The 16,198-nt window shown below is 36.7% G+C and overlaps 1 protein-coding gene across 2 annotated transcripts in view; it reads left to right on the forward strand.

The window, feature by feature from the left end:
* The window catches only part of pde8b (phosphodiesterase 8B), a 77,247-nt gene that overhangs the window by 2,592 nt on the left and 58,457 nt on the right, over positions 1-16,198 (forward strand). The window contains exon 1 of one of the 2 annotated variants that reach the window (XM_055180124.2): positions 1,214-2,027. The exons of the other annotated variant lie outside the window; for it this stretch is intronic. Coding sequence (XP_055036099.2) covers positions 1,746-2,027 — 282 coding nt within the window. The 5' untranslated portion in view covers positions 1,214-1,745. Of the gene's footprint in view, positions 1-1,213; positions 2,028-16,198 lie in introns of those variants that run through there. 2 annotated transcript variants of the gene reach the window in all.

Below are 16,198 nucleotides of genomic sequence, written 5' to 3' on the forward strand. Positions count from 1 at the left end.
TCTGCATGAGAGCACCCCCTGGGGTTCGGATGTGCTGGGATTTCACTGTAATTCATTCAAATTCATTAATTGAGAAAATGCGCATTTGCACGATTAATCGTTACATCCCTAGTACCATAGCATAAACACAACATTCAAGGCTTTTATATGTTTAGTAACAGGCCAGGTTGACAATATTTTATACAAAAAAATATGCACAGTGAACTTAAATGTTGTTTCGTCAGGTCCACAGTAGGGCTATCACAATGGTGAAATAATCATCTCATCGCAATTGTTTGACCTCATCGTGATGATTTCAGATCACCGCAATGATTGCACATCTCTTTAAAAACACAAGGGGAAGCTGCAGCACTTGTATAAATGGACTCTTTAACTGACAGTGTAATGTAATATATTGCAAAGCCATTCAATACAGTGAAAAAAACATTAGATAAAGAAATGCTGCAAAACTTTAATTATGTGTTGTGTGTAATATTTACTGCCAGGTAAACTTAGCAAAAGATGTAATTTTTAATAATGTGTGAAAATTATTTCATGAACAAACAAAAAATGTATGAGAATTAAATGTTAAAGCAATAAAACAGACAATTAATCGTCAAAGTCCTAAAACAGGTATTAATCATCATAATCGGCACAATATATTAGACTATTAACTGTCAGCAAAATTTCAGAATTGTGCCAGCCCTAGTCCACAGTCGAGAGTCGACACAAACACTTTTGCAAAGCAACACCTACTGTACATAGACATTTACATGTTCCAGTAGGTCAATTTGTAGAGCATTTTTGATCAGTTTCAGCTGCATGCATACATTTAAATGTGATGTAAGGAATACTCACTTTTTAAATGACAAGTGGGCAACAAGTAATATACTTTATTGCAGGTCAAAAACTGACTTACAGTGCAAGCTAAACATTTTATCAGTATGTGTGTACACTGGGATTTAACTTGTGACCTTTGCGCTGCTAACGCAATACTCTACAAAATCATGAGCTAAACACCACTATTTCTATTGTACTGTAGTGTATAGATGCCCTTTTGCAAAATCAGCAAATGTAATATTTGTATGTATTATAATTTGCCGTCTTATCAATTAATAATAATTTTTATAGACCCACAATTATTTTTTATATGATAGTTTATTTTAAACAAATAAGTGCACAGCATAGAAAGAGCCCATCAGTAGGCTATCCGACAGTCAGTGATGACGCGTTTGTGTCATAAATGAGGACCGGGATTGTAAGTTTGAAACACACACTGCATGTCCTGACGCTACTCGCCCGTTATTTACGACGTCTGATGTGACGAGCATACAGATGAACATTGCTGCAAACGGATCGTATTGAGAAACCCAAAGCTTTAGTACATTTCGCAGAGGTGCAATGGGGGGTAATATTCGCAGTTATGTGACATGACACAAGCGCGCACGGTTGGGCAGCCGAGGTGTCATCGATCAGATATGATCTGATTACTGATCAATAAAGCGACGAGCGTTGTTGGGAAACCATGCATCACGGAGGCGCGTGAATTAACGGGAGCGTAAAAATGGATATCCTCTGTGTTTCTTTTTGACGCGCACCGACAACGCGGGAGGCGGGCGGTAGGCTGAACTGAGCGAGGCAACTACCGGCCAATGCACCGGGGGAACCGCGGCGTGATCGCGGCCCGGGAGCCGGGAAGTCAGAGGGACAAGCTGCGGAGCTGAGTGATTCGTTCCTCCGGGTATAACGGCGCGGCGCGGGGAACGATGGGCTGCGCTCCCAGCATCCACGTCTCGCAGAGCGGGGTGATCTACTGTCGCGACTCGGACGAGTCAAACTCGCCGCACCAGACCACCACCATCTCGCAGGGCACGGCTACCACCCTGCACGGCCTCTTCATCAAGACCGACGCAGCGGACACGATCCCCTCCGTAATCGCGTATCAGACCAGGCACACGCGGACCGGCTCACACCGGGAGCGCAGAGGGAACAGCGGCGCGCACATCTGCATTGAGGCCGAGACTCAGACCAGCAACACCAGTATCAAGGTAATGATGAATGAGGCATTGCCTGCTGCTGAAGGAATGAATGAAAGTCAAGATGGAGGAAATCGGGCTTGTATCGATTTATCGCGGTCTTGAGGATTATAGTATTTGCATTTAGAAAATACGTATTTCTACGTGTAATCCATGTCATTGTAAAAGAAAACCAGAGTTGATGATTTGGTGATGCGTAAAACTATAGTCAGTGTTGTGCTTACATTTTAGTACATGCATGCATAATAATCGTTTTGACATGTTTACTATGCAATATTGAATAAATTAGTTGCAAACATCCTGTTAGAGTTTGTTTATTCAGAACATCTGAACAGGTGGGAAGTGATGTGAGGCAACAAAATAGCATTACAATACAAAATGCTTTTGGTAATGCAATAGTGCTCTTTGAAGTATAGTAGTGACTCTGAACTGCTGAGTGCTGCTATAATCTAAAAATAGGTTGCAGGTCGATCTTGATGGAGGAATAAACCATGTTAAATGCAAATATTAAACTGCAACTAATCATATCATTGCATTTCAACTATAATAGCAAAATACACAGGCTTATCAGCGTTAAAAAAAGCACTTCCCATATTTGTTTTTCTTGGCATCGGAGTTTGGGTATCAACTTTATCTGTCACTAGGTAGTATGGTTAATATTTGGCCCAGTGTTTGTTCCATGTGTTACTTAGGCTTGTAAATCACACTTCTATCGTTTATGTATTCATAGAAATATGTTAGAAAGCCTGTTTTTTATGCTAATAACTGTATTTGCTTGGGTCTAAGCAGTTTGTTGACATTTTGTTTGTTAATCGTATTTGATACTGTGTTGCATCTTTGCAGTTCATGTCCAGTGTACAATCTGCTTTTTATGCCAACCCAGTTGACATGTGCTGCTCTGTAGAGGTATTTATAAGTAATCTATTGTAAAGTGACCCCAAAATGTATTTGCACACATGTGCCACACTTCCAGATGTATGAATGTCTTTGCATAGATAACAAAGTGGCAAATGAAGTGATGTTGATTTTAAACATCATTTGCTGAGTTTTAAATCAAAAGATCTTAGATATACTATTCAGAATAAATACTAAATGTATTTGGACACTTTGTCAAACTTATTCATAGTTAATGAGGAGCATGTCTATAGTAATGTGATGATCTACATCTGTGGTTACTCAACACCTTCATAAATCCACTGGAAATCACACCGGTTAGTTAAACATAGGTGCAAAAATGGCTAACATTGTTTGATCTAGCAATCAAACATCAAAGGGCATACTTTTTGTGTTAATGCAACCCAGACTTAAGTGTGTATTCAAAATACAGTTTTAGGGCTGCTGTACTTAGTATTGCATACTTACACTGTCAGAAAAAAATGCTCCATAGCTGTTAAAAGGGGACATATCATGAAAATCTGACTTTTTCCATGTTTAAGTGCTATAATTGGGCCACCAGTGCTTCTATCAACATAGAAAATGTGAATAAGAAAAACCCATTAACTTAGTTTTTGTAAACCATTCACTGCAAGCATGTGGAAAAAATAGGTCATTGAAATTTGTCTCCCCTTGTGATGTCATAACGGGATAATACCGCCCCTTAATCTGCACTATCAAACCACGTCACTCCCATTTAGTGCAGAGACCAGCTCATTTGCATTTTAAAGGACACACCCAAAAACGGCACATTTTTGCACATACCACGCGGCAATTTTAACCTGCTATAATAAATTATCTCTATGGTATTTTGAGCTAGAACTTCACATGCGTACTCTGGGGACACCAAAGATTTACTTGACATCTTAAAAAAATTCTTGTGAAATGTCCCTTTAAAAAGATCCTTTTATGTACCCTTTAGGCACATATGTTTACATTTGGTACCAGTATAAAACTTTGATGTACTAGTATATGAACTCTTTACTTTTGGAAAGGGTGCCACCCCAGTGACAACTACAGACCATTTTTGACCATTTTGTCTGACAGTGTGGAAACCACAACAAAAAAGTATTTTACACACATCCACTGTAACTTTTACCTTACAAAAAGTAGCATGGTAAAAATGTATCCTGCCATGATGGTAATACTGTACTTTTGGATTCTTTGAAGTGCTCTACAAAACTATTTAAATTACAAGTTTTATCAAACCACCATGGCCATCAGATATCGTTAAATCATGGCACTGCGAAATCACATTGTACATTGAGTATATGACATTGAGATTTTTTTTAAAGGTCTGTTGTCTTTCAAATTCGCTTACTTACGTGATGGATGTTGCCAGAAATGTTATGATTCACATTTAGATAAGTTAAAATATTTATAGTAAGTTTGTGTAGGGTAAATTCTTTTTTAATATTATTTTATGATGTAGGGTCAATTTTTAAATAGAAATTTCACGCTATCGCCTGTCACAAACACACATTTGATTGTTTTCAAGAACGATGAAATGTGTTATGTTGGGTCAGTAGTTTGTCTGTGGTCAGTGAACTCGTATGCCTGAATTGGAGCTCATAACCCCACATTTAATAGGGCAATTTGTATGTGTTTGTGAGATCTGTGTGTGTGCGCATCCAGCTGTGTGTTTTGTCATCTGTTAATATAAAAGGAGATGTAGAGATTATGGTACAGTCTGCCAGGCGTGTGCATGTGTGGTAGAGTCAGCTGCTCTCTTGCTTCGAGACTGGCGAGCAACTCAATGATGCCATTGAAGTGTGTGTGTGTATCTCTCTCTCTCTCTGTCTGTCTCTCTCTCTCTCTCTCTCTCTCTCTCTCCCACACACAAACACACATTGACATAGCTTTTACAATGATGTTGCCGATATGCTCTATTTTTGAATGTAAGTGTGCATGTGTTTGTTTTTGTATATGATAGAGATGGCTGCTCTGGGTGTGTATCCTAGTGTCTTTGTGAGAAATGTACTTTGCCAGAAATTTTGTGTTTCTTTGTATGCATGTTGTGTGTGTTCGGGCCAGAGAGTTTGTTTACCCCTCTGGCTGTTAGAACTGCAGGGTGTGAACAATCACATGCAAAAAGGCTGATAAATTTCAGACCAGATATACGCACACACACACACACACACAAATGGGGCGATGCATTTTGGGAAAAGGCACCCTGAGACATAAGTGGGCTCCTTTGAGTAATGGGCGATATATAGTTAATATTTTTATGCGTATGCAAGGGTCCGGTCATCATAAGAGTGTGTGCGTCTGCATACTGTACACGCATCACCAGATTTTTGAAACGTCACTTACACTGTACGCGTAGGTGGCGCATGCACATACAGGAGAATGTAGCGTGTGTAGCCTAGGAAATGCGTTGCATTTTGTCGCAATGTGCATGCGTCAAACGTCTGCATACACGTACAGTCAAATAAACATTGCTTTGCAATGCTGTGCAGTGTGTGTACGTACACGTAAAAAACAGACCATACTCTGGCCTTTAGACACATCTCTGTCACAATGTGCCTTAATGCAAAGTGCAGACTGATTGGCTGAAGCGTTCCTTGGAAGGTTGGGAAAATTTAGACAACAACGTGAAATCTCTGTCTATACAGTGCTTATTGTCGCCCTGGGGACAAATTAGGTTTTATTTATATTCCTCAGTGCCTGTTTTTTTATTTACATTTTCCAGTATATTTTCATTACTCTGCTTTAAGGCCAGAGACTGTACCAGTCTATCGTACTTTACTGTACTTTACTCTATCGTACTTTACTTTAAGATGAACAAATTTAAATGATTAATGTTTTATACTTATATATGATTACTGTTTCTAAACATGATTTATGATGCAATTGAATATCTGAACGCAGTCTAGAAACTCCCAGAAGGGCCAAGGTCAATGGGTTCACACTCCACATTGTGGTGCTAAAAGGTATACGGTATTAGAATGTAACAACCAGTTGTTTGCAAGAGTTGTTTTGCCCCATCAGGGTTATTGAGATCATGAATATGCAAAGAAGAATGTTAGCTAATTGTCTAATGAAACCCAGGGTTAATTAACCCTAGATAAAACCAACCCAGTATCACGGAGTTGCGTATAAATAGCACGAAGTGTGAAAATCGTGCCAAATTTGTGCATATGATAAGCCAGTCCTTCCCCTTCACTTAAACAAAGCATCTTTTTTGTTGTTTTAATTACTGGTTTCTCAATTTTTTTGCTTATTTTTACCATTTAGGGTTTAGGGTTTAAACAAGTTTTTGATAAAAATGACATCCTAACCCAAACCCCATTCTACCCCCAACTCCAGCGACCATGGCTTAAATATAGATAAAAACGGAAACCTGTATATTAAATAACCTCCTTAAGCAAATCTCAAATCTAACCCTAAACCCAAGCGAAAATGGATTAAAAAAAAACAGAAAAAAATTGAGAAACCAATAAATAAAATGACACAAAAAGATGCACCTGGCGTAAGGACTTAAGTGTGAAAAGCCTTAACATTATTTAAAGGAATATTCCATTTTCTTAAAAGAAAAATCCAGATAATTTACTCACCACCATGTCATCCAAAATGTTGATGTCTTTCTTTGTTCAGTCCAGAAGCAATTATGTTTTTTGAAGAAAACATTGCAGAATTTTTCTAATTTTAATGGACTTTAATAGAACCCAACATTTAATACTTAACTCAACACTTAACAGTTTTTTTCAACGGAGTTTCAAAGGACTATAAACAATCCCAAACGAGGCATAAGGGTCTTATCTAGCGAAACAATTGTCATTTTTGACAAGAAAAATAACAAATATATACTTTTAAACCACAACTTTTCGTCAAGGTCCGGTCCAGCGCGACCTAACGTAAATGCGTAGTGACGTAGGGAGGTCACGTGTTACATATATAAAACGCACATTTGCGGACCATTTTAAACAATAAACTCCCACAAAGACATTAATTAGTATCAGTTGACATACAACAACGTAGGAACGGTCCTCTTTCAAGACGCTTGTAAACACTGGGGCGGAGTTTCGCGTTCGTTCTCTGTGACCTCTTGACGTCATGACGGTGAGGTAGTGGGGTCAGCTGGCGCATCACGACCGGATCTACACGACGAGAAGTTGTGCTTTAAAAGTGTATATTTGTTATTTTTATTGTCAAAAATGACAATCGTTTTGCTAGATAAGACCCTTATGCCTCGTTTAGGATTGTTGATTTAAGTATTAAATGTTGGGTTCTATTAAAGTCCATTAAAATGAGAAAAATCCTGCAATGTTTTCTTCAAAAAACATAATTTCTTCTCGACTGAACAAAGAAAGACATCAACATTTTGGATGACATGGTGGTGAGTAAATTATCTGGATTTTTCTTTTAAGAAAATGGACTAATCCTTTAACATTTAACGTGACTCAGGTTGCGATCGCAGACCTCGCAGGTTTTGTATTTGTTTCTACTAAGAAAAAGACTTACAGATGCCATATAGTGTGCTTTTCAGGTTTGACAGGAACTAAAATTAGAGATTTTTCTCTGTTTGTTGTTCACATGTAAGTGCATTCCTTTCATTTCTGCATTTGTATTATACAGACTGTGTTTTGAGCCGGCCAAAGCAACATAACTGCATGGTAGTCCAAGATTGTGACATTAGTAAAGTTTATCGTCAGGAAGGCTCGTAAACATTTGTAGGAAGTTTGTACGATGTAAACAGATTGTTGAAAATTTTTAAATGTTGTTTATGAGCTGCACACAACAGGGGTCAGGTCTGCTTGCGTCAGGTCTATTTGTTATTGTTGCAATACAGGTTTAGCATCTCTCTCTCTTTCTCTCTCTTTCTCTCTCTCTCTCCTTTAATTTATTGGCAGACCAATAGTCTTACGTAGCATATTCATTTTTGATAGTTGAGCCGCTGTTATTCATGCATGGGTTGTTCAGAACTTGACTCATATACTCACAGGACAAAAAGTCCTGGAATGACTTTATTGTCCCTCGTAGCTATACATATTTATAGTCCTTTTGTAAACATAGTTAAAAAAGTCGCTTTTTGGCCTAAAGCTAAATGTTGGGTTGTTTTACAGTTTTTTTTTCGGAATTGCTAAGACACTAAACTCCAATCTCTGAACCAAATTCATAGTGGCCTAAACCCATTTGTCAAATCATGCACTCTTTTTGCAAAACTCTAATCACAAACTTCTCACTAAAACATCCATTTTACACTCCAATGCACTTGTTTTATAAATGGTAAACACAGGCATAGTTGTCATCAAGCAAACACATCAACTAAAAATTGTACACACTTTTTTCTAATAATATTTTTTACCAACTGTGTGAATTGGAAAAAGTTTGAGAGGTAGATAAAGAGTATGAGGAAGAGCAGGACATCAGAGACGATATAGTTGGCAAAAATTGCAGTTGGATTGTAGCCTGGCTAACACCAGACCAGTCTCATAGAGAATGAGACGTGGTCTGGGAAGCATACGCTTATTTTCTCGTATTTGAGGAGTGGTTTACGAATGCCCAGAGCCGTTTATTAGGCGCTACGGATGTCTATCAAATGCGTCTGTATGTAGCTCATAGCCAAACGTTTCAATTATACCAGATGACGTATGTAGAGCAACATCAATTCAAACGTAAACAGCTTTTATCGGTACTTGTGCACACAGCCGGTAGCTGTATATTGATATTGAAAAGCAACACATTATAGTGGCACTGTGACAACCACAGAAAAGGCATAATTACAATATGATATTAATAAATACCACTTAACATTTATAAGTTAATTGTACTTTGTAGACGACAATGCCTAGCAGGTTGGTCCTATAAAACTCTGTGGTTATCATGGCTTGCCATGTCCAAACATCCTTCTTGGATATGAAATTGTTTAATGCCAAAAGTTTCTCTTTTTTTTTAAATAAACTTGCGTTCAAAACTACTTCGAACACTATCTAAGGCTGCATTGAAAAGTAACTTTGCGTCTGCTGTGTGGGATAAACAAAACTGCTTTGGTGTGTTGCATAGACGTCGTCATCGTCTTGCTGCCCCCTCCCCATTCTGTGATTGGTTCCCTATTTCAGGGGCAAAAAAGGTCCATAGTTTCCATGCTAGACTTGGAGTGTGAATAAATTTGCGCGCAAGGCAGCATGGGGATACCCAGGCTAGTTGGATTGCTGACTTTTTACAAAATACAAGTGCTGCTTACAGTAATATTGAAAACTTACTATTACGTGCAGTACTTAGTAAAGTAACTAAACTTGTGATTACAGTAATAGAGATTTTTCAACCGTATTTGTCAAGTGTGTTGTTATATACAATAAACATCTATTTTTCTGTAAGCAGATCCTAAATGTTGTGTTTTCCATTTTTTAAGTAGTCTAATGGATGCTCTATAGTGTTTTATAGACTTTTGTGTGTATGATTTGAAAGCTTTTTTTTTTGTTGTTGTTGTTGTTTTGAGTACAGGAGAAATGGTTTTGAAGGAATTACTTGATTTTGCTGGAAAAGTCAGGGGTTCTGTGAATTTTGTTTGACAATTTGGATTTGTGTTTAAGGTTTTGAGAAAATGAGTGATGGTTTCAAAAAATGTGTTTTAGCAATTCAGAAAACCTGTATGGTAAAAACAGGCACAGTTGTCATCAAGCAAACACAACAACTCAAAATTGTGTGTATGATGGTATTTTTTTACCAATTGTGTGTATTGGAAACAGTATGAGAGGCAAATGAAGAGTATGAGGAAGAGCAGGACACCAGAGACGATGCAATTAGCAAAAATTGCAGGTGGATTGCTGACTTTTTACAAAAATACAAGTGCTGCTTACAGTAATATTGAAAACTTACTTACGATTATTTGCAGTACAGTAAAGTATTCATCACTATATTCACTGAATTAAACTTGTTATTACAGTAATAGAGATTTTAAACCGTATTTGTCAAGTGTGCTGTTATATACAATAAACATGTGTTTTTATGTAAGCAGATGTCCTGAATGTTGTGTTTTCCATTTTTAAGGTAGTGTCTAATTGATGCTTTGTAGTGTTCTATTTGAAAGCTTAGTTTGATTTTGAGTACAGGTGAAATGGTTTTAAAGAAATTGTTTGATTCTGAAGAGTTGGGAGTGCTGTGAATTTATTTGGACATTTGGATTTGTGTTTAAGGTTTTGAGAAAATGAGTGATGGTTTCAATAAATATGTTTTAGCAATTCAGAAAAACTGTAACCTGTTGTGTTTGTCCATATTTGACCCAACTATGGGTTAAAAAACTGAGAATCTTTTAGGGGCAGTTTCCCAGACAGGGATTAGACTAGTCGTAGACTAAAATAAGAGCTGTCCAAACTGCAAACTACTTGCACTGACATATATTGAAATATCAGTTCCCTTTGTTTTGCCTCAAAATGCCCACAAATAATGTATAAGTAGTGATGCACCGATGTATCGGCCGCCGATATTTATCGGCCGATTTTTGATGAATTTGAAACCATGGGCATATCGGCAATAGCACGAGAAAGGCCGATACCGATTGTTTATTAATTAACTGCATAAAGAAATCCATTATATGTAAAAATTGAGTTAATGTTGTATATCAAATAAATGCTGAATAGCAAAAACCACCTTTGAAGGTTGTCATGCTGTCTTATTATATTTGTTTTAGCTTAATTTGTGCCTCTCTTATTATGTTGGTCAGTTGAATGTTAATTAGATCCAATCCATGTTCAGTAAAAATTATTTGATGCAGAAATAAACTAGCTAATAGATCAACTGTATAGTATTGACAAGTGTTTTATATCGGTATCGGCATCGGTATCGGCCAGAAGTTGTCTGTTTAAATCGGCATCGGTATCGGCCCAAACAAATCCTATCGGAGCATCCCTATGTATAAGTAAGGCATGTTTGTTTAAACTAGTTATATTTATAAACTAAGGCCAAGTCCTGGCTTATGCTAATCCCTGTCCGGGAAACCACCCCTTAGAGTTTGGCTATGCACTGCAGTGTGATAAAAGCAATGTAGTGCTTGTCACACTGCTACATATTAGAAAGATTGAATTGTTACTGAAGGATTCACTATTATGAAAGCAGCTGAGCTACTGTCACGCTGTTTGTTAGGGTCGATGTGTGACACTGAGGTTACAGTGTTTTCTATAATCTCTGTTTATAAAGTGAGATAATGGCATTGCTGGGGTTTCTGATACTACAGCTTAACACAGTACACCACTTATTTTCATCACATATTCCTTCTCTTGATTTATTACTCTGTGGTATCAGACATCTTTTGGTTCCCCTTTAATTACTAAATGACTATCTGTTTTACCATCAAACTGTAACATCTCTCTCTTTCTCTTTCTTTCTCTGTTGGTCATTTTACCTTTAAATAAACCAAATACATGATGATATGAGAGAAATGAGTGTGAATAGAGGGCAAGGGAACTACAAGGACAAGATGGTCTTATTTTATTTAATTGCTAAAAAAACAATGTTATTTTGTGTATTTGGTATAATACAATGTGTTGGCATGGTTTATGGTTAAAAACACACATTATTTTCAAAATATCATACACTTTTGAAGCTCCAGATTTGACACATTGATTTTGTACAAAACTCATCGATTTGAAAAGTGCTGTGCCACTGATTGGCCAGCTAATCTGTATTTTGTGATTGGCCTGAATACCTGTGACATCAGCCAGAAATGGGGCTACAGCTATCAATAATTTTTTTTAATTGATTAATCTAGCACTTAAATTGGTCGATTAATCGATTGATCGGATAATTTTTTTTGTTTGTTTTTAAACAACCAAAACAAATAATGCATAACGAAAATTATGTGGCTGTAAAATTATCAAGCATTTGGCTCCAAAACTAAGCCTTTTTAATGCAATTTTTACCCATTTAGTGTTTATAAGTGCCAGGGTCAACAATCAAGCAATTTCATTTATTAATATGCACAACAGGTTTCATGCTGTTATCTTAGTCACAGGAATTTAAAGAGGCTTCAAGGCAGAATTTTTGTCTCGAGGAATTTTTGTAATCGAGTTAATTGAGTAATAGGGTTGGGCGATGTCCTCTAAATTGGCAATTGACGATGGTTACGTTAAACCATCGCGATGGACAATGATATCGTTAGGCGGGGGGTATTTTAATTTTTCGTTATTATTCGTTATTATGTAATTATTCGTTATTTTACTTCATTACTTCCACTTAAGTTGTGCACTTTTTATTTTAATAAATATCTTTACATAAATACTTTTTTGTACTTAAAGTCTATAATTTCGTTCTTTTACTAACCGAACTAATGACTCTTTCTAATAGGATGCAGATAAGGGGAAAAAGTAGCTTTATTAAAATATACTTTTGTAAAATATCTCTTTACATAATTTTTTTTCTTCTATTTAAAAGCTATAATTCGTTATTTTACTAACCAACTAACTCCTCCGCGCTTTCCAATAGGTTGCACATAAATATCTGTGCATATGTGCAGCAGTACTCCATCAGAGCGGGTCTTCAGCACCGCGGGGAGCAGATAGCACTTCAATCCGCAGGTTATTAAAAAAAAATGCCATCAAGATGGACGATGATATCGTCGGCACAACCCTATTGAGTAACTCGATGAATCGTTTCAGCCCTACGGAAATGTGACGCTCTTTACCATGTTTGAAACATTCGCTCACAATGCAATGCTTACAGATGTTAACTTACAGGCTGTGAGTCAAAGCGGGAGGAATTATGATAATGTCGGTCTTGTCTACGTCAATCCGTGTGTTTGTTGTAATCCAAGAAAAGAGATTTATGTTGGAAACGATAACTCGCGTCATCATTTACTTCGGGGTATGCACCTTTGCATATCATTGACATGTACTAATACACACCTACACACCAAAGGAAATGTAAAATTAATCGGACAACTTATTTAAAGATCTGAAATTATTGTGTATTAACTGTATGATGCATTAACATTATAAATGTTTGATCTTTTGTTATTGGCTGCATAACGATTAATCGCGACTAATCGTTGGCAAATAAAAGTTTTTGATTCCATCATATGCATGTGTGTGTGTGTGTGCTGTCACTGTGTATAATAATGCACATGTATAATTAAAAAAATATATATGTATACATTAAGTAATTATATTTATATATAATATAAATTATATAGAAATATAAAAATGTATACTTATGGATGCAAATATTTCTTAAATATGTTCTAAACTTTTATTCTGCCAACGATTGTCGCAGTGATAATAATGTTTTTATTCACCAATAACATTTGCTTGTTTGGCAAGGCTGTGGATTGAGCTGTTGTGTTTAGGGCTGTCACAATGATTAAATAATCATCTCATCGCGATTGTTTGACCTCATCGTGATGATTTCAGATCACTGCAGTGATTGCACATCTCTTTAAAAACACAAGGGGAGCTGCAGCGCTTGTATAAACAACATTGTAAAGCCATATCTTTTTTATTTATTTATTTATTTGAGCAGTAGCTATTCTGCTCAAAAGGAGTAGGCCGAAGCAAAAAGCTTATAAACGCCCTCCCCAAAAATTAATATTACAGTAATACAAAAATCATAATACAAAACAGCTAGAGATCGACCGATATATCTGTTTTCCAATATTTCCCCCGATATTTGAGCATTTTCCGATGATCGGATATCGGTTTTGTGATATCGGATTGACCGATAAACAAGAGAATTGAGAATTGCGCGCTGGACGCATCTGAGGAGAGGAGCTCACAGCAGCAGCAGCGTGCACAGCAAATATGTCCAAGAATAGAGACGAACTTACAGAGTCACGCTGGCTGATCCATAAAATCCGGACCCAATAACGACGTAGCTTTGCATGAATAAAACAGCCATGAATTAATGCTTTGTGGAATTAAAAACGCTAAATTAAATTTGTTTTTCTGTTATTTATGCTTATCATTAGCATCGTAAAATCACGTTCATATTGCTGATCACTTACCGGGGTTGAAGGCTAAAGCACATCTACCACTTTTAACAAGATTTACCCTAAGTTATATTAACATTTACCAGATAAACATTATTTTGCTAAAATATCTAAATAAATGTCTGTGGATATTAATTAATTATTTATTGCCTCCGCAAGCGGTCACAGTTTGATACAGTTACTGCGTGAGTAAATGCATAGACAAACAGCGCTGTCAACAGCCATTTCATAAGCTAAAACAACTAAATATTAATTATTCTGACATCAAATAACATTACCAGTTAAGAAATGTAATGATATATAAGCCGTTTTGTTTGTTACTTTCCAGAATGTATTATTCCAGTCAGTGATATTATTTGTAAAATAGCTTTGCTAACTATTGGTTGGATTGCTGAAGGCTACATGTTGCTGGTCAAAACAACGATATTATATCCCAAAAGAGCCACTTAATCCACCTGTTTTACTCTATAAACTATGTATAACAAGCAGCCAACTCCGATATACTTTTCTCTCTCTCCCGCTCCGTTACCTGAAACCGCAGCGCGAACTTTGGATCAGTCCATTTCCGACGAAATGATAGGGGTGTTTGGAATAGTCCATGAATTCTTATATGTAAATCTTTTGTTTGTATTTATATTTAAACAGATTAATATTTGGACAACACTTCATCTCCATCTCCAAATTAATATCCATTCAATACAGTGAATTAAAAAAAAAAAAATGCTGCAAAACTTTAAGAAGCAGTATGAACAGCCAGGTAAAACATACATTTCCAAAACAGCCATTCCAAATTTAGGGAAGTGAAGGATGCTTAAAGGGGGGGTTTAATGGTATTTCAAGCATTCTGACTTATTAACACAGTTATAGAGTTGTTTCCTCATGCTAAACGTAGGCAAAGTGTCAAAAATGCAGTTGGGCGTGTTTCAGAGTATTTCTGTGCCGAATGCACTTCGCCAGGGTTCGTACAAGTTTCGGCAAATTTTTTTCGATTATGGTTCTAACTGACGTTTCAGGGGTTTTCGATACGTATCACTTCTTTATATGGGCTTCCGCCGGAAAACCCCGCCCAGCCGTCAGTCAGCCGGAGACGCTAGAGCTTGCTAACAGCTTATCACGCCACTCAGCTTTGTTTAATTTCAAAAGTCAACAATGACACAACAAGAAGTGTGTTTTTGGATGTAAGGAGAAGACATCCAGCCTTATGGAAACAATGGATATAGTTTATTATCCGGATTAGCAGCGGAGTTTTGCGTGTGTGTTTGATGCGGTGGATTTTCAGAACCGGGTCATGACGAGTTACACGTGGTAAGTAAGACTTCTGTCTTATGTTGGAAATAGGCGCGTGTATATTAAATAAATGACACGAACATGTAGTGAATCATAAGTTAAAACAGTGTTGTATAGTGTTGTATGACTCGTACTCGCTCCTCCCGTGTTATAACTCCTCCTTCTTCATTCTTTCGTACGTTATCGGAAAGATTCGGTAAAGCTAATCTTTCTTTTATAAATCTGATTAAACTAAAGACTCTTCAGAGATATAAAGGATGTCATACTACTCCATAGGTACTCCAGATTAATATCAGAAATGCAGAAACAGCGTGTGTTACGTGAGCTTTAAGAATCTATAAAGGATGATGGTAATGGTGCACACTATGCAGTGTTAATTATATACTTTAGTAATAAATGCTTTATGGCTTTCTGTCTTTTAATAAATCTGACATTGACATATTGTATATATTAACATCTGAGATCACTATTAATAAATAAATCAAATGTGTCTTATGTGTAGATTCGCAGTGGATAGAGTGATACACAATAGATTTGTTATTGTTTTAGTTTTTTCAAATAGGCAATTGGTTTACGGGGTTTGAAGTGAATCAGACTGCGGTTTTGAGTGTTGTGTTGTTAGGAAGCATTAAGATGATGGACTGAATCACAGATAAGATTACACTCAGCTGTTAAGTTATATCCATATATAACATGCTCTGTTTTATCACGTTATTTATAACCCACTTCACATTGATCCAACACTATTATTTACACTTTGAATTATATTCATATCTGAACGCTCTTATCTGCAGGGATTTTCCAACCTGCTGATAGATATGGTGTTCATAAACTGCTTTGTAATCTTGTGTGAATCTGTGAACCTTTTGTGTAACACAGCTTGATGGTCTTCGGAAAAAACATTGGTAGACTGACAGTCTAAGTCCCTTTACTTTCATTATTTAGAAAAGTGTGGCCTGTAAATTCTTGAAAAATTCACCTTTATGTGATCATGTGGGTTTAGGAGAACATTTTTATGTGAATTGCTGCTGTGTAATAGCGA

The sequence above is a fragment of the Misgurnus anguillicaudatus genome, chromosome 9 (genome assembly GCF_027580225.2).
Source record: "Misgurnus anguillicaudatus chromosome 9, ASM2758022v2, whole genome shotgun sequence".
Lineage (NCBI taxonomy): Eukaryota > Metazoa > Chordata > Actinopteri > Cypriniformes > Cobitidae > Misgurnus > Misgurnus anguillicaudatus.